The 18,100-nt window shown below is 42.9% G+C and overlaps 5 protein-coding genes across 5 annotated transcripts; 3 read left to right on the top strand and 2 right to left on the bottom strand.

Annotated features, from left to right (window-relative positions):
- Positions 1-1,970: 1,970 nt before the first annotated feature.
- Positions 1,971-2,783, top strand: EAF02_010284 (uncharacterized protein; the record flags this gene model as incomplete). Its single annotated transcript, XM_038906332.1, has 3 exons — positions 1,971-2,193; positions 2,376-2,455; positions 2,631-2,783. The coding sequence occupies 3 exons, from the start codon at positions 1,971-1,973 to the stop codon at positions 2,781-2,783; spliced, it is 456 nt and encodes a 151-aa protein (XP_038754059.1).
- A 291-nt stretch (positions 2,784-3,074) lies between these two features.
- On the bottom strand, positions 3,075-6,956 carry EAF02_010283 (uncharacterized protein; the record flags this gene model as incomplete). Its single annotated transcript, XM_038906331.1, has 9 exons — positions 3,075-3,159; positions 3,219-3,505; positions 3,590-3,780; positions 3,863-4,026; positions 4,085-5,679; positions 5,955-6,084; positions 6,134-6,475; positions 6,541-6,722; positions 6,912-6,956. 9 exons carry the CDS (start codon positions 6,954-6,956, stop codon positions 3,075-3,077), a joined length of 3,021 nt encoding a protein of 1,006 aa, XP_038754058.1.
- Positions 6,957-7,857: 901 nt separating this feature from the next.
- EAF02_010282 (uncharacterized protein) lies at positions 7,858-10,236 on the top strand (the record flags this gene model as incomplete). Its single annotated transcript, XM_038906330.1, has 7 exons — positions 7,858-7,972; positions 8,037-8,120; positions 8,181-8,315; positions 8,366-8,401; positions 8,502-8,661; positions 8,753-9,761; positions 9,811-10,236. The coding sequence occupies 7 exons, from the start codon at positions 7,858-7,860 to the stop codon at positions 10,234-10,236; spliced, it is 1,965 nt and encodes a 654-aa protein (XP_038754057.1).
- Positions 10,237-10,873: 637 nt separating this feature from the next.
- On the top strand, positions 10,874-13,984 carry EAF02_010281 (uncharacterized protein; the record flags this gene model as incomplete). Its single annotated transcript, XM_038906329.1, has 2 exons — positions 10,874-11,827; positions 11,879-13,984. The coding sequence occupies 2 exons, from the start codon at positions 10,874-10,876 to the stop codon at positions 13,982-13,984; spliced, it is 3,060 nt and encodes a 1,019-aa protein (XP_038754056.1).
- Positions 13,985-15,800: 1,816 nt separating this feature from the next.
- Positions 15,801-17,660, bottom strand: EAF02_010280 (uncharacterized protein; the record flags this gene model as incomplete). Its single annotated transcript, XM_038906328.1, has 4 exons — positions 15,801-16,884; positions 16,935-16,957; positions 17,014-17,239; positions 17,296-17,660. The coding sequence occupies 4 exons, from the start codon at positions 17,658-17,660 to the stop codon at positions 15,801-15,803; spliced, it is 1,698 nt and encodes a 565-aa protein (XP_038754055.1).
- Positions 17,661-18,100: the final 440 nt, after the last annotated feature.

Here is an 18,100-nt window from a genome sequence, read left to right as displayed (position 1 = left end):
AAAAAGTCTCATTTATGTGTATCTTCATCATCCAATCTATCTTCCTCATTATTCTTCTTTTTGCTGATAGGATTATTACCACTCCTGCTACAGCTCGACTCCTCCTCTTCCTCAACAAAACACTTGCCTCACACAATAGAAAAGGCAGACGCTCTTTTCGCCGCAAGCTGTAAAGAAGCATATCAACAAAGCAAATGCAAAAGAAAAATAAACAATTTATCGCCATATGCGTGTCCTCTTGCTGCTTCAGTTGCGCTGGCGACAACTTGCTCTTGCTGTTGCGTTTTCTTGATGGTGTGGAAGGCATATTGATTATTAATCGAGGGATATGAAGAAGGTGAGTGATTGGAAAAGATTTGGAAGAGAGAGGGAAATTCGGGCGATCTATATGCTTCGAAGGCTTCGTGCTATTACTAGACTATAGAACGGTTTCCTTTGTTTCCCATACGCCTTCCCGTCGCGAAAAAAAAGCAAAATTTGTGTATACGCCCATTTACCACACCATGTTATAATGTAAACAACGATGTTTTATTGGGATTGCTGATGTGTTTACGGATTAGGTAATTGTGAAGCTTGAGGGCAAGCTTTTCGAAAGGGGGGGTAGTGTCACGGATCGCACTTAATCGCAGCTGCGATCGCTCACGTGCGCGCTTGTGCACATACACGATCATATATATATAGCTAGTATATAGGAGTGCTCTACGAGCGCTTTGCTCCCGATTCTGTAGTTGTAGATTCTAAGGATAAATTGTACCCTGCTCTCGCAGTTCTTCTAAGGCAAAGTGTCACAGAAAATAATGCTTATTTTAAGGATTGAAATTCTATATAAGATTTATCAATCAATATCTCATAAAATTTAACAAAACTGATATTGAAATAATCATTCATTAAATCTTTGAATATGATTTGAATTTCAAAGCTTTATAATAAATATTCAAATTATATTATGTTATAAAAAATAGGGAATAAAGTATACTTTTGGTGAGGAAATTCGCTTAAATTCAATCCGGGCTCTCATCAAAAACACGCCCTTGTATGTATGGGAAGATTCGGGATGTTGGATATCCGAAAAAGGAGGAAGAAGGAGTTTGCGAGGTGGATGAATAGATGAATGGATGGAGTTGGTTGGATGCATAATAAATACATGTATGAATGTATGCAGTAATGGCCCGAGGAGATAGATGTAGATGTAGGTAATGATGATGAGACGATATATGCGATTTTTTTAATATGTTGTTGGGTTCGTGTTTGTTGGACATGTCATATCGTATGGCCAGATGGGATGGCGGAAAGATGATTGACGGATACGAATAAGAGAATTTAGGATGTTTGGGAAAGTACCGAGGAAGGGAATAGGTATAGGTACGAGGTAGGAGATGGGTATTATCCGACGTGGTGGGTGTATCTGGTGTTTGAATCGGAGTTCGGTATCCTGATCTCGGGTAATTATGAACCTTATTATCTGAGAATTTACATTAATACACGATGTGATATTTGATACCTAGGTACCTAGTATATGAATGAATGTTACTTCTATATATCATCCTTCATCTCTTCTTCCCCTTTTTTCATGATTCGATCTATAAACGACTGACATTTCATCTCATGTATAGGTACCTAGCTAACAGATATATGGATGGTCATCTATTACACAAAAACACAGATACGAGTAGAGATAGAAATAAAAAAATGTTTCTCCTTATCCTTATCGATATCGTGACGTCACTTGATTGATTATCAGAAACATAGCATATCACACACAACATCAAATTGACTTTACGGGTCTGTCTATACTTCACTTCACTTCACTTCACTTCACTTCACTTCACTTCACTTCACTTCATCAAACACACAAGCACACAAGCAAGCAATCATCACTTACCACCCCCAACTACCCAATTACCTAATTCCCTCTCACCACCATCCACCCCATCAATTCACCACTCCCAGCCTTCAACCACCTCCCCAAAATGTCCCGCCTCCTCCTCCGAACTCCCCGCCTCACTGCTTCCGCACTAGGTCTCACCTCCTACACCTCCTACAGCCTCCTCCAATCGCACCGCTTTCCCGCTCGCTTGGATTCACTCTCGTCACCGCTGTCGAAGAATGGAAATGCGAATGCGCCGATTATTAAGAAGGGGGGTGGCTTGGATTCGAAGACTGTGAGTCAGATTAGTAGTGGGAGTATTGTTGGTATGTTTCATCTTCTTTCTTTGGTTGTGGTTGTGGTGTTGCGGGGAAGGGGAGAGGGAATAGAGGAAGAGGAATTAGGTGATGAGATGAGACGAGCAAAATATAAAGAAGCGACGGAGACCCAATACAGAAAACAACATACACACGCACAAAGAATCCCACTAACAGTAAACTCCTCACAGGACTAGGAGCCGGTCTAGCTGTTAGTACATTTTCGCGTTCCCTCGCGCTGATAATCGGGTTAATGGTCGTGGGGATACAAGTACGTTTTTTCCCCCTTCTCTCCTCCGTCCCTCCTACCACCTATCTATTCCTTTCCCCATTACTTCTCCAACCTTTCTCATTCATCTACATCCACACCAATCCCTATATTTCTATCTTCTTTTCCCACCTCCCCCTTCCTAATAATCTCACCACCATCTAACATTTTCCCCCAGTGGGCCTCTTCCCACGGCCTCGACATCGTCCCTACAGATCGTATTCAGCGCTATATCAAACATGTGAATTTGCGTTCCCTCATGGAAGAAAACGTGGCGTTTAAAGTTTCTTTTGGTACCACGTTTGCTATGGCTGCTTTTATGCGATTTTAGATACATCTTGCTTCGAGATTTATATGTCTATTGTATGTATGTATGTATGTATGTATGTATTATTCAAGAGCTTTACATATCAAGTCGAGGAATAGGATCGCAAAACGGGAGATGAGATACTGGAAAAAGGATTGGTCTATCTATTTTAAAATCGATTGAGGCGTTTCAATCGTGTACAATACAATACTATCTGGACTTAATTGTGAAATAGTTCCTTTCTTCGCGCCATCCAAATATTCATTCATCTACGTCCCGGTCATGTCCATCTACCCCTTCTTCCCAACCGCTACCTCAAGAAACATACGCAAAATTTGATCCTCGACACGCTAACCAGAATTCTCTCACCACCGAATTTGTTCCCCGAGCACCACGAAGACTTCACAAAGTTAGCTCACAACTTCACTCACATATCGGACATCGGAATCAGCAACTTACTTCATAACCTTAGTCAAAAACACCAGTTTCTCCTTCTGATCGACCTTATCACTCGGAAAGTTTCCATCCATCAACGCAGCTTCCAACCAACTCTTTGCTCGCACCTGACTCACAACAAGTTTTCGCAGCGGATCCGAAAGTTTGTCGAGTTCGCTGCGAGCGGCTGCGCCACCCATGTTGTAGATGAGGGCTTGGGCCAGGAGTGGTCCGAGATGTTGAAGAGCGTTGGTGATGGCTTGTTGGACGTGGGTATCGGGGTTGTTGGTAGGGAGGGAGACGAATGAGGCCTGGATTAAGGTTAGTCTTTGAGTTTTTGATTTTTCATTTAATTCGAGAGAGAGAATTAGGATGATTAGTAGGATGTAACTTACCCAGAATTCCGCGGCGCTTTGTTTAGGTAGGGGATCGCGGCCTGTGAGGGCTTTGAGGGTAAACATGAAAATGTGTTCGAGTGAGGATTTGGGCTCGTGATTCAGGAGAATGTGGAGATTTTTGGGGGTGGAGATTAGACGGTGGAGGAACTCTATGCTTGGTTGCGAGATCTCTGGGTCATTGCTGGGCTCTGTAATTTGTTAGCATAAATTGTTCTCTTCCTTTTTGATAAATTGTGTTATGAAACTGCGAATTCGAACACAAGGACGTACCGTGATTTATAGCTTCCATCAATCCAGAGACCCATGTCAACAAGGCACTTGAAACTTGATTATTGCGCTCATCTAATGTTGTGTTACATGAATTAATGAGTGAGCAGGCGGTGTTGATGACTGTGATGACACGAGGTGTCTGATAATTTGATCTGAAGATGAATCTAAGTCATCGAGTTAGCATTGAAAAATCTTACCATAACATGCTAAGAAGCAACTTACTTGGCGACATCCTCAGGAGGGAAAGCAAATGGTCCATCAGTTTCAACCAAGCCAGTACGGAAAACATGTGAGATTTCCTCTGTTACCTCACCATGGCCAGGGAAAGCTTCGTTGGCTGCGGTAAGAATGTTCAGAACCTGTACTTGAATTCCTCTGCCATTGCCATTCTTCCAGTATGAATAATTATTTTCACTGGTGTTAAGATCAACAGGGGTATCAGCTGGTACTTGAAGACCCTTTCCGATACTTATCAGACATCGTATAGCAGTGAGTTCAACTTCGTCAGCAGCTACTTGGCCATCCGGCACTTGTGTATTTGAGGCCGCATTTGTGAATTGTGTGCTCAATAAATGAAGGCTTCGTTCGTGGTCCCTTTGAACAAATTCCAATAATTGTCTAAGAGGGTCCAGCTTTAATTCATCGTTCGACATTGCTTCAATGATAGATGCAATAGCACCAATGACACCCTCTTTCGCATAACTTTCCACAGAGTTCTCTCGATTAATCTCACTATATTGCTGCAGAAACGCCGCAAGTTCAGGGACAAGTACTTTTCGGCACGATGAACAGAGCATCGCGATTGACTTTGATGTTACTCTGGCCAACGTTGGTGAATGCAGCATGCTGAACATAAGATTAAGGGCGCTCGGAAGATGTTGTGTATGACGTTCAAAATACTCTGGATAACCATTGATGACCATGAGGAACGCCTGCCTTGTGCGTGAAGGAACAGTTGAATCAGACCTTGCAAGCATAGAGAAAAGTGGCGACCCAAAAACTTTGTCCAAGTATTCATCTGACTCCTCCTTTATATAGTCCTGAAACTCAGCTAAGCAGGTCAATGAGGCTTCGAGTTCACCCCAAGCATTTCCTTTCTCAACCGATTTCAAGATGAGGTCGACAAAGCTAGAAACAAGTGGTAATCCAAGTAACATGTATGATTGTTGTATTAAGTCTCCCACGTCTCTTCGAGCGTCTTTGAAGGCAGCGCGCTCATTTGAATCCCACGAACTGAATTCATGTTTGGGAGGGAATTGCATTTTTTGCCAGCATTTCTCGATTGCTTGCATCAGCACTGATCGCGCTGCTGGTAGCCAAGGAGGCGAAGCATCCACGTTGTATGACAAGTCGAGTACAGTTTCTAGATAGACAGCCCAGAATTCTACTGCTGGGACGAATATCTTGTCTTCATTGACGATATAACCATCAGCGCCAAGTAGTCCTACAAGAGCAGAAAGTATCTGCTGACTTCGAGAATCGGTCGAGATGTTTTGGGCTAGATCTTGTACCGTGGCATCGCCAAAGCTTAATAAGAATTGACCGAACTGCACTGAATCAAAGTCAAAATCGCCTTGGATCAATTTGGCATATCTTTCCTGTGCCCAAGAGCTACTGAAGAGATCGTAAAGCATCGTGAAGTCATTCTCGGAAAGAAAGGACGAGTAGTTGGCTAGAATGTCTGCAAACAGCTCCACGGTGATTTCATATAAATCGTTATCGATGATTAGCATCAATGCAGGCTGAGTTAGAGTTCTTAAAGGATCAAGAACAATGGCAGCATCGAGAAATGCACGATGAGAGTAAAGAACCCATGACTATTCATGTTAGTATTGATTCTGAAAAGGGCGCCCAAATGATTCTTGAGGTGTTGAACATGCTTTGGCACAATTGAAGCTGTTTGGTTCTGTCCAAAAATCGAGCTATATGGGTCAATTCGAATAACCTGTTGATCTCATAAGGCTTTCAAATGCGATCCAAGGAACAGCCTTTAGATACTTCAGCATACCTTGGCCATTCAATATATTACTTGTGCAATGGCGATGCCTACGGCGATACAAATGGCTGTAGTGAAGAAAAATCGAAGACTAACCTGAAAACATTTCATTGATTCCTGGCGAACCTTTGTGTTTATAGAAATCCCTGTTGTGTTTACAATGCCCTTTATCAATATAGTCACAATGTCTTCAACATTCTGAACCACATATTCGTGAAATTTATGTCTAAGGAATATTAGCAACTGGCTTGATTGTAGAGAAGAGATGTACCCACTGCTTCATTGAATTTGAATCTGTTTTTCCAACTTCTTCTACCAAGGTAGCTGAGAACCACAGTATCGCCAGACTTTTGTCATCTGGTAGATTCTGTGCAAGGACCGCCATAGTAGGAGCATCCTCGATTTTATGATAAGGAACGGCCTCGCCAAGGCAAAGGCAGTATGTGAGATGAGAAATGCAACGAGCCCAAGAGCCAGAGAAATGAAGGAAATAAGTGACCAATGTTGTGCATAGTTTTCTGACGACAAGTGGTCCGCAGCCGGAATTCAAACATTTAATAAGCCATCCAATGATCTGTTGCAGCACAATTTGCGCATCATCATCCTTTAGAGATTGTCTAGAATGAAGACATCAGTAAAAGTCAACAAGAAACTGAAAAAATTTAGGGGCCAGCCTACGTACGAATCTGTGTTGAGTTTGATAGTGAATGTCAATGCCCCAAAGAATTTGACATTTTCCGAGTTGCTGCCCAGTAGGCCATTGGCCAGCTCCCAACCAGCAGGAGAACGCTGTAGCTTTTGAAGAGTTTCTTGAATTTTCGAAACCTGTTGAGGAGGACCAGCCTTGTATAGTTGATGAACGAGCTATAGTCCAATCAGCAAGTCTTCTATATTACATATCGAACATTACAAGGTGGTTGCGTGTTTGCTAGTAAAAGATATCTTGACTGATCTCGTGACATTCCATTTTCAGCAAAATTTTGTTAAACAAAATATCCATCGTCTTCAAGCCACTTCACTATCATAAGTCATTATGGGAAAAGATGAACTTACAGCTTCTACCTCATCAAGTGATGAAGGTAACGTTTCGGTCGCCATATCCTTTTGAAAGGGTATCGTTTGTGTAACAATCAAGCAAAAACGGAAGCACACGCGATCTAAAAGTAAGACAGATTAGGAGGAAGCTTGAACTTGATACATGACCGTAGCCAAAAGATATCGAGGTTATAATTTCGAGTGATTCTTCAAATCAGATTCTGGGGATCTATGATGTGGAAGGGAAAGAAATCTGCAAGATTTTATGCTGTAAATTGTTTGTTTTGTTATGGCCGGTGAGTCTTTGGGTCAGCCTTTTTGATAGCGGTAGCAAGCAGGCCTTCACAAGCCTTGCAAAGTGGATAGAAAACAATTGATTGATCCTCGCTATTAAAGACAATTAATGTTGGTTATGTTTTATCACTTCTTGGTCTGATAGAATAAAGAGAGAAATCTCGAGAAGCGTCTACAACTGGAACATTTTTATTTTGGGGAATATTGTAGCAAATTTGAACCTGCAATCTATCTTATGTTGTTGTAGGTCGAGTCGCTTCCATTTGGAAATTTGGTGGTGTTGGGTTGGTTTGTTCAATAAGATATTGTTAACCCCACCTCAGCCGACCAGTAGCCTCGGGGTGGTGGTAGCCTCACCAGATGATTCCATGACTAAATGTTTTACATGTCTACTTGTAGCACATCAAATGGTACAGTGAAGAATACACTCATTGGAATCATTCGTACACAAGAGGCTCAAACAGCTTATTCCAACAAAGAAAGATAGTACTCGAGTAAGTAGATATTCAACAATCGAATTACAAAGACTGTTGTGTTACCTAATAAGTTTCTTGACTCCGATCTACACATTTCATACCTTCTTTCACGTTACATCGAGCCTCGCTGTTATCTGCCCCATCTTCTTTGACCACTCATTTCCGTTCCACGACCTACCGTCTTGGGAAACCCAATGCGATACTTCCGTCCCTTAAATAGTTGCTTACGTGGAATTCGTTCTTGTAGCTCCTTTCACCCATTCGCACAATCTCTCAACACTCGCATTCGATATTCGTCCAGTTTTGCCAGTACGTGCATTGCAGATCCGAGGAGTGCTCTCTTGATTGAGGCCTGGAGTTGACGAGATCTTAGAAACAGATATGGAGAGCATTAATACAACGGAGCGCTTGGCGGGGTTGCGGGAGCTTATGAAAAAGAACAAGGTCGATGTCTACAGTATGTAAGTCACCTAGTGGCCATTCCTCCATGTATCAACTCTGCCTAACCATCATATAGTCGTTCCCTCGGAAGATAGCCACAGCTCCGAATACATTGCAGCGTGCGATGCGCGAAGGGAATTTATATCAGGGTTTTCGGGATCAGCCGGATGTGCAGTAGTGACTCTGGAGAAAGCTGCTTTAGCCACGGATGGTAGGTCATGAAATTTGGTCTGTGTAGAGACTCCACTAAGTTTCTTATAGGTCGATATTTCAACCAGGCCTCACGCCAGCTTGATAGTAAGTAAATTGGTTTGACTTCAGTCCCATGGAAAGCAGGCATCATGCTGGCATTCTCTTAGGGCTACTGATCACTTGGAGACTAATCATGATAATTTAGACAATTGGCTCCTTTTAAAACAAGGTCTACAAGATGTACCAACGTGGCAAGAATGGGCTGCTGAACAGTCCGAGAATGGGAAAGTGGTCGGTGTTGATCCTACTATCATGTCTGCATCTGACGCTCGAAAACTCACCGAGAAGATTAAAAAGCGTGGCGGGTAAGCATAACACATCCATTGCTTTCATAATTCATAGAGGGCTGTCTCTGTTCTATACTTCATATGAAAGATGCTGATTTGATTGTGGTAGAAATGACTTAGTTGCCGTGGAAGAAAATCTGGTGGACCTTGTTTGGGGAGACAGTCGTCCATCCAGACCAAAGGAGCCCGTCAAGGTTCTGGCCCGCAAATTTGCCGGGAAAGACGTCAAGACAAAACTCGAAGATCTCCGAAAGGAATTGCTGAAGAAAAAGAGCTCCGGTATTATTGTATCCATGTTAGATGAAATAGCTTGGCTATTTAATCTGCGTGGAAATGATATCCCTTACAACCCAGTTTTCTTCTCTTACGCTTCGGTCACATCTTCATCCGCCACTTTATATGTGGATTCAAGCAAATTAAGTGATGAATGCACGGCGCATCTCAATGAAAACGGAGTTTCCGTTAGAGACTATTCAAAGATATTTGGCGACGTTGAGGTCTTGAGCCAATCTCTGGATGCAGAAGACGCCAAAGTCAAGAAGTTCCTGGTCTCAAGCAGGGCATCATGGGCACTAAAACGCGCTCTTGGTGGTGATGCAAAGGTCGATGAAGTGCGAAGCCCAATCGGTGACGCTAAATCTGTCAAAAATGAGACGGAACTAGAAGGAATGAGAGCTTGTCATGTTAGAGATGGAGCAGCACTTATCGAGTACTTTGCATGGCTCGAGCATCAGCTCGTAGTCGAAAAAGTAGAGATGGATGAAGTGACCGCGGCTGACAAACTCGAGCAATTACGGTCAAAGCAGAAGAATTTTGTTGGGCTATCTTTTGACACGATATCCTCCACTGGACCTAATGCAGCAGTCATTCATTACAAGCCTGAGCCCGGCAACTGCTCAATAATTGATCCAAAAGCTGTTTATTTATGTGATTCTGGCGCCCAGTATTTTGACGGCACTACTGACACCACTCGTACACTACATTTTGGCGAGCCAACAGAAATGGAAAAGAAGGCTTATACTTTAGTTCTGAAAGGTAACATTGCTTTAGATGTCGCCATTTTCCCTAAAGGAACTAGCGGATTTGCTCTCGACGTCCTTGCTAGACAGTTCCTCTGGGTAAGTCCAATCACTCAATATCGCTCTTATGATGCTAAGATACAAACAGGAAGAAGGCTTGGACTACAGGCATGGAACAGGCCACGGAGTTGGTTCTTTTTTGAATGTTCACGAAGGACCAATAGGAATCGGGACTAGGATTCAATATTCGGAAGTCCCACTAGCACCTGGAAACGTCATCTCCAACGAACCTGGGTATTACGAGGATGGCTCTTTCGGCATCCGAATTGAAAACATTATCATGGTGAAGGAGGTTGAGACGAAGCACCAATTTGGCGAAAAGCCATATTTGGGCTTTGAGCATGTCACAATGGTGCCATACTGCCGGAAACTTATTGATGAGACTCTCCTGACCCGAAAAGAAAAGCACTGGTTGAACGAGTATCATGCTGATATTTATTCTAAAACTAAAGACTTCTTCAAGGGAGATGAGCTCACTATGAGATGGTTAGAGAGGGAGGTCGAACCATTGTAGTCATGCATGGAGGGGTGTCTTACCCAGGCCATAGGGAGGGGCAAAGTAATGAATGAGAGAGCTGAGGCCCGTGACAACATAGCATACATATTGCCATACGATTAGCATTTTTGATAGCGCAGAAATGTTTCACTGTTGTACTTGCATCAAGTAAATACACCCCACTATCTTGAATTGTGGAAAGCTCTGTATCGTGAAAATAGCGTTAAAAACATCCCACTTCTTAGACTATCGTGGTCAAGGTTCATGCATCATTGTGGAGAAAGATTGAAGGTCTTAATAATTTGAAAGGATCACGTGCAGACAGGACTGATAAAACCAATCAAAACCAAAGGAGGAATGTCCGCTTCTAGATCTAGCTTTAACGGTGAGTTTAACCAGACCTTCGAACAGGAAACGAATAGCAGGAAGAAACAAGGAATCAAAGAAAATTTATGTTTTGCTCTGTTGTATTTTACTCACCGCACAATTGAATCCACAAAACTTCTTGTGCGTGCGTGCATTGTCCCAAATCTGCAGTTGGCACTTGCATTACTATTACCTCCGGTACGCCGTGGCAATTTATCGTAGCTAATTCATTAATTCATTCCCCTCAACATCCCGCCTTCAGTTCAAAACACTATGCCGCCGAGCCAGAATGGTCTTCGCATGTCATCGATATATCGTGGCAACAACTGCGCTTTCATTCCTCTTCTGCCTACCTAACAGGACAATCGCGAGCAGTGTGCCAACCACTGCCAGCACAGGCCCTATAATCAATGTCCCGAATACTACTGGAACATGCGAGTTTAGAACGATCAACTACATAACAGATATATTACCTCAACAATGCCTTCGTTCATCCTGGAGCAATACGGACTCTCCGCCAACAACAAAGACAAATGTTGTAGGTGCAGCTGGAACTGTTGAAAGCCAGGAAAATGATGTTGTAACGGACACGATATCGAACACATCTTCTTTCAGCGAGTCTGTTGCCCAAACAAACGACGAAGCTAAAATTACGGGCGATACAAGTCGTATATCCGTCATTCAGCTTAAATCATCCAGCCCATCTCCAGACATACCGTCTCCTACGGAATCTCCGACTACTGTCGATGAAGGAGAGCTTAATGATGCCTCATTTTTGTCATTCGAAGAGTGGAAGAAACAAACATTGGAGCAAGCTGGGCAGCAGGATTTGAATCTGGGCAAGCGAAGATCTGCGGAAGCAGCTAGAAAAAGAGAGTCGGAAGCATTCCAAAACAATCTTGAGTCTCTTGGAGATGATGGAGAAATTGATTTGGACTTTGGTGCTTTCCGGAATGGAGGGGCTGAGCAAACCTTAAGAACGACCGAAGATAAAGGCATGGGTTCAAATCAGGATTCACCAGAAGAGAAAAGTGGTTCTGGGCATCGAAAGGAACACCGAAGTAAGGATGCTGGCAAGACCTGCAAAGAGCGTTTTTCCTATGCATCATTTGATGCCGGTGCTACTGTTCTGAAGACCCATCAAGGCGCAAAAAATTCAAAAGCTGTGTTGATAGAGAATAAGGATTCCTATATGCTTTCGGAATGTAAAACACCGAACAAGTTTTTAGTCATTGAGCTTTCGGTATGAATTGTGCTGCCCCGAAACAGAAATCACATTGCTAACAATCATTAGGAAGATATATGGATCGATACTCTAGTTCTTGCCAATTATGAATTTTTCTCCAGCATGCTAAGAACATTTAGAGTTAGTGTTAGCGATCGATGGCCTGTGAAGACGGACAAGTGGAAAGATTTAGGTGTCTATGAAGCTCGTAACTCCCGAGAAATACAAGCCTTTTTAATAGAAAATCCGCAAATTTGGGCAAGGTATATACGCATCGAATTTTTGACACATTACGGAAAGGAGTACTATTGCCCGCTCTCGCTCGTGAGAGTTCATGGCACTCGCATGCTTGAAAGTTGGAAGGATACTGAAGCTAACAATGATGACGACGAGGAAGCGGATGAGGACCCCGAAGAAGGATTTGTTCCAGAAGCTGTAGCAGAAATCATTCAGGCGACGTCGACTGAAACGCAAGCTGTGCGTGTAACAGCGAGTAACCAGGCAGAGCCTACAGTATTATATACTACTCGAGACGTTCAAAGGGAAGAAATGCCAGTGGAGACGCACCTTAAACCACCGCCAACACCAACCTCTCCTTGGAAGAAACCTATAGCCAGAGAATTTGAATTACTTTCTATACAATCTCTATACTTGTGCTATCCTTCAGATGCTCCGGAACATATTCTCACAAGTCAAGCCGCGGTGGAGAATGAGTCATATAAATTCAAGACTACTATGAAAGTTCCGCCATCACCTGAGATGATTTCTACTGCCTTCACAGATAAGGGGATCACATCCTCATCATTGTCTTTCACCGGTCCTTCTGCACAGCAAACGTTGTCCGAGGATAAAGCATCCCTAGCAAGCACGTCACTTACACAAGAAACCCATGAATCCTCCAAGGTAACTCACGACAGTTCACATTCAACTATCCCGACAAGTTCCACGACTACTATAGTTAACAAATCTCAAGATACGACGAGTACAAATAAGACGCGAGGTACAAACACTTCTTCTGGATCTGCCTCTTTACCCACTATCCAAGAGAGCTTTTTCAAGGCTGTGTCAAGACGTCTGCAGCTGTTGGAAACGAACTCAACTTTATCATTGAAGTATATCGAAGAGCAATCAAAGATGCTTCGAGAAGCCTTCCTAAGAGTCGAAAAAAGGCAACTTCAAAAGACAACTGATTTTCTCGAAAACCTCAATAGCACAGTTCTTACGGAACTCCGCGTGTTTCGTCAACAATATGATGAGATATGGCAATCGACTGTTATTTCACTTGAAAGTCAACGAGAAGAATCTCGTCGAGAAATTTTGGCTATTAGTGCCCGTCTCAATATCCTGGCTGATGAAGTTGTCTTTCAAAAGCGCATGTCTATCATCCAATCTGTACTGCTTCTTCTGTGTCTTGGCCTCGTGATTTTCTCTCGTGTCTCCAGTACTGAGCCTCTCGGCTTCTCTCTCCATAATCGGCGTTCCCGCATTAGCAGCAACATCACTAATATGGAAAGTCCAATCGATATGCCGGGTTACAACTTCCGGGACCGCGAAGATTACATCGGTGATGCAAGTTCCCCTGTAAATGCGTGGACCGGTCACCATCGACGTCAGCCGTCGGATGAATCTGTCAACTCGCGCTCCCGATCAAGAGGTTGGGGTCCTCCAACACCCATATCAACATATTCCCGCTCTGATAACGAACTGACTCCTCCACGTTCATTTGACGACGCAACCCCCAGCACCATAACCGGAGCAACAACTGGTACCTTTTCTCGACTTCGCAGAAGCATCACTATGAAATACCAGAATTCTAACCCCTTGCTATCTGCATCTAAAGAACATGAACTTCTTCGCACCTCATCATTCGGACCTTCACTTAGATCTCATAATTCTTCACCTGCCTCGTTCCTGTCAGTTGCAGACGCGAAAGAAAGGGGTGTCAGAGATAGAAATCCTACTGCTCTGGCCAGTCCCCCGCCTAGTGATATTGAGAGTCACGATCCCATGGATGAGGTGAACTCCACATACTCGGGTGTTCAACACGATGCGTTGGAAGAGCAAAGTGTTGCTGATATCAGGGAATCTCAATCCCTTCGAACACCCACACAAGAAGAGCCTGTTAATGAGCAAAAACCTTTGCCGGCTTTACCTGATGGAGGCCCAAGCCCATAGTATAAGTTCTTTTTACTTGGTCTTTGAATTATTGTTCTACTATTTAGCGAGGAGTCTGGTTTGGGTCTTGGCATATACCATTATTGTTTATCGTTCATAGCTATGATATTGAGGTCAAATAAAACGCTTTTTTGATTGCCATGATACTATTTTTGTGTCCCTTCTACTATATTTTCACGGTGCCACAGAACTACATGAATTCATATCATCCCATCAAGATCAGTTACTCAATAGTATGTCTTCAGAGGGAGCAATTGAGTTGGAATTAGCTGGATTCCTCGGCTATCCGATGAGTGAAGATTACAAAGTATCAGCTTGCGGCAGTATTTATACTTAAGTCTTTTAAAATGATCACATCTGAAGACCCGCTAGTCCTCAAATCTGAATGGAAAGACTAGAAATATTTGAGTCTAAAGGGTCATTGGATTGAAGTGTGGCAAAGGTTGGAGGGGTATTTGACTTGCAGATCGGAGTTGAAACAGTTGTGAGGTCTCGCTTCAAGTTATTTCAGAACGCAGAGCAGTATACAAATTCGCTACCACGTCATGAATACCGTTGTATACTTATCACTCCAGTCAATCGTAGCTGTAGGTTGATCGAGGTTCGTGCTTACGATGAACTCTTCCCAGTCAAACCAAAACCGCGAAGCGGTTAGATCCAGAGACAAGGTAGCTGCACCGGCATCTTTCAAGTACTTAATGCGATCTTTCGAGCCTTGAAATGTGGCAATGACGTTGTCGCCTCGGTCTAGAATGTTTTGGACGAGTGCTTTTCCAAACCCGGGGGAACAACCTGTGAAGTGGATTTTATAGTTTCTACGAGGGTTGAGACGGAATTTGATAAGCTTAGAGCGGTAATCATGAAGATAGTAATGCTTTTCGTGCCGCACCGGATGCTCTTCTCTCCGGTTCCGACTCCCAACAGTTGGTCTTACATCACGAGATGGCGATCCGACATGGTAAACCATTGCACAGAGAAAGTAGTCTTTCCTTATGATGACAGGAAGGATTAAATCTTGATTCCTAGAATGCACAGTTCTCGATATCAAGATTTGCAAGGGCAGTGTACGTTTTAAGACTAGAAGCTTCCGAGCATGGAGTAAGATAATAAGTAACTGCCAAGGAGTATTAAGTCACAATAGTAGTCATTGAATATGTAAATTATAGCAAGCATAGCAAATTGATCTCCAAACACTAAGTGGTGCCTGGAACGATCGACTAATATAATGGCTACCCTCTTTGTGTATAAACATATTTGGAAGTAGCGCCAGATAAGGACTAGATGGCTTCAAGAATTCGCGAATAGTACCTAGTTGAACAATTTGTCTACAGTACCAATGAATCCCTTGATATATCTGATATATACTATCTGAGGTTTGAAATATCAACCTTTTTGTCTTTATTTCTCGTAACTATTCGTTTTCGTCTCTTCTCTTTTCTTATGTCTGCACTCTTCTTATATTCACTTAAATCTTTGATTTCGAAACATGACGCCTAAAAATTCGATTATTTATGACCATACGAATCCAGATCAGGAATAAACTCTGGCTCGAAATAAAACTGTTAATGTGTACCAATAGAGAAATCCCCAAAACCCTCATCTAAGAATTTCCATTTTCACAAATTGTATCAATTAAAATTAGAAAGATTGAAAAGGAATTCCTGAAGCTTCTTGAAAGAAAAGGAGACTAGACATAATTAAAGCTGTTGCTTTTGACTCTTTGACACGTTCGATTTTTTTCATATTTGGCCATTGGTACAATTGACGGACCGTAACAAGGATGCTAGGTAGTTCCCTGGAAGTACTCCTCAGCTTTTCAAGAGACGTCAATTTTCTGCCTTTTCAGGAAGACTGAAAAGGCGAGCGCTACAGCTCCAGCTGCAATGGGAAGGATAAAAAGCTTCTTGAAGCTGCTCATAATGATGTCCAGAATAGCGTTTTGTATTTTATCATCTAAAGTTTCGAAGAATGAATTTCCCAAACCGGAGATAAGTCCTTGGATTTCAGACGAGCTTCGATTTGGAAGCAGAGTCATGATACCACTCTGTGCAGTATTCAGGAAGACAGTGTCGCCAATTGCTAGTGATAGCGCTGCTCCACCTGATTGGGCACACGTTAAGAAACCAGTCACAATCGGAATGTCTTTGGGAGCGACAAGGAATTGAGCAACTGTAAATGATGCCTGACTCCAACCGCCGACAAATGCCATGAGTACAGTATATCCATAGATGGCGCTGACCGCAGTTTCCCTTTCAATAGTAAAGAGAAGCGCAGAACCAATGACTTGGAGAGCAGAACATACAAAATACCAAGGCATATAGTAGCCCCATTTTGATAGGGTGAAACCATTGACAAAAGTCATAGTAACCATGACCAAAATGAATGGGAGGAGCTTGAGACCTGAGCCTAATGCAGACTCGCCGTGGATGATTTCGAAGAAAATGGGAATGAAATATATTGGGAGGAACACTGCAGCTCCGGCGCAGGCTGTCTCAATGAAGAGGATGACTATCTCTTTTGACTGAAGGTATTCTATCGGAATCAATCTGTGTTCCTCGGTTGTTCCTAGCGCATATGACTGCTGAATGGCCAATGCAATGAACAGAATACCACCGGTAACGAAAAGACCGATGATAGATCCAGAATTCCATGGAAATAGTAGTCCGCCGAAGGCAATGGCCATTAGCAAGCATGCAATGGCACCCAAGAGAAGTAAGGCACCAAGCCAGTCAATTTGTATCCATCGACCAAGAAGACCCAAATTAGATCGGGGTTTGGAGTTCGGGATGAGAAATACGTATACAGGCGCGAAGATTCCTCCAATACAAAGGTTGATATAGAATCCCCACCGCCATGTGGCGCTGCTATCGGCGAAAGCCCCTCCTATGAAAGGGCCGACCCTGTGGATATGTTAGCTTCATGTGAGAGATTGAATGAGTTTGAGTCTCACACTGTGCCAATACCCCAAAGTATCTACGATTATTCCGGATTAGTATATTGGAAATCAAAATTTAGTGGAGTCGACTTACGCCTATCAGCCCGAGATATACTGGCCGCTCGGTCTTTGATGTATTTTCCGACATTACAGTCATGACACCGATATACATTCCTATCCCTCCCAGTCCGCATATAGCTCGGCCAACAATAAGAGCGTTCATGTTGGGAGCACCACCACATATTGCGGAGCCGACCTCAAAAATCAAGGTTGTGAATATATAGACATACTTCGCGTCAAATGTACCATATGCCTTTCCCCTATGTACCACTACCTGTCAGTATGAGGAAGTGTGTAAATAATCTCGATTACTGACCACATCAGGTTTGTTCCAGCCGCCCCCAGCATGAAAGCCACCGAAACCCACGTTAGCTTTCCCACTTCATCGAACTCCTCGACAATTGCCGTCTGGATATCGGCGACGATAGTGTTGTCTATGGCGAACAAAAAGGTTGATGATGAAATACAAGCAACCACTAGACTCCAGGAAAGTCCATTGATTGTTCGAGTAGAGGTTCCCGCTACAGCATCTCTATCTCTTTCGGTCGTGGCATTGGCATTGGCAGAAGATATCTCCTCGGATACTTTTTCGGCTTCAGGAGCAGAACCTTCAACGAGTTGTGGGCTCTCCGATGTTTTGGCCGAGCTATCCTCAGCTAAAAGTACTGGTGAAGATGCCATGGTGTCTTTTGAGATTCAGAGAAAAAAAGTAATAGTATCAAATTCATATGAAAGTGCTTCGCTACAAAGAATAAGTTCACTTTGGAGATGAAAGACAATTAGCTGGTTCTTGAACTTATTGTTGCATTTGTTTCATGTTCAAGCCCGGACAAATACTAGGTAAACACCTACAACACTTGGAACTCTCAATAGAATTTAATCGATTTCGAATGTACCAGTAGAATAATTGGTACAGTGTCAAATAACAACGGTTTGATTGATCATTACAAAATTAGAAGTTCAGAATTGTTTGACCCTTCCAGTAATTTAATATGCGCGTACATTCGCTTGCGCCACCCCTGTGAAATTAGTGGTTGTAGGTTTCTGCAAACCCCTGGTAGTTGTTGGCTGCTTATATGTTACATCAATTTCCGCGCTAATGCTTGTCGCTGTTTTGGCAT

The sequence above is a fragment of the Botrytis sinoallii genome, assembly GCF_014898435.1.
Source record: "Botrytis sinoallii strain Bc 23 chromosome Unknown BSIN_024, whole genome shotgun sequence".
In the NCBI taxonomy this organism is placed as follows: Eukaryota; Fungi; Ascomycota; class Leotiomycetes; order Helotiales; family Sclerotiniaceae; genus Botrytis; species Botrytis sinoallii.
The sequence above is the reverse complement of the archived record's forward strand: the minus strand, read 5'-3'. Positions and strand labels throughout refer to the sequence as shown.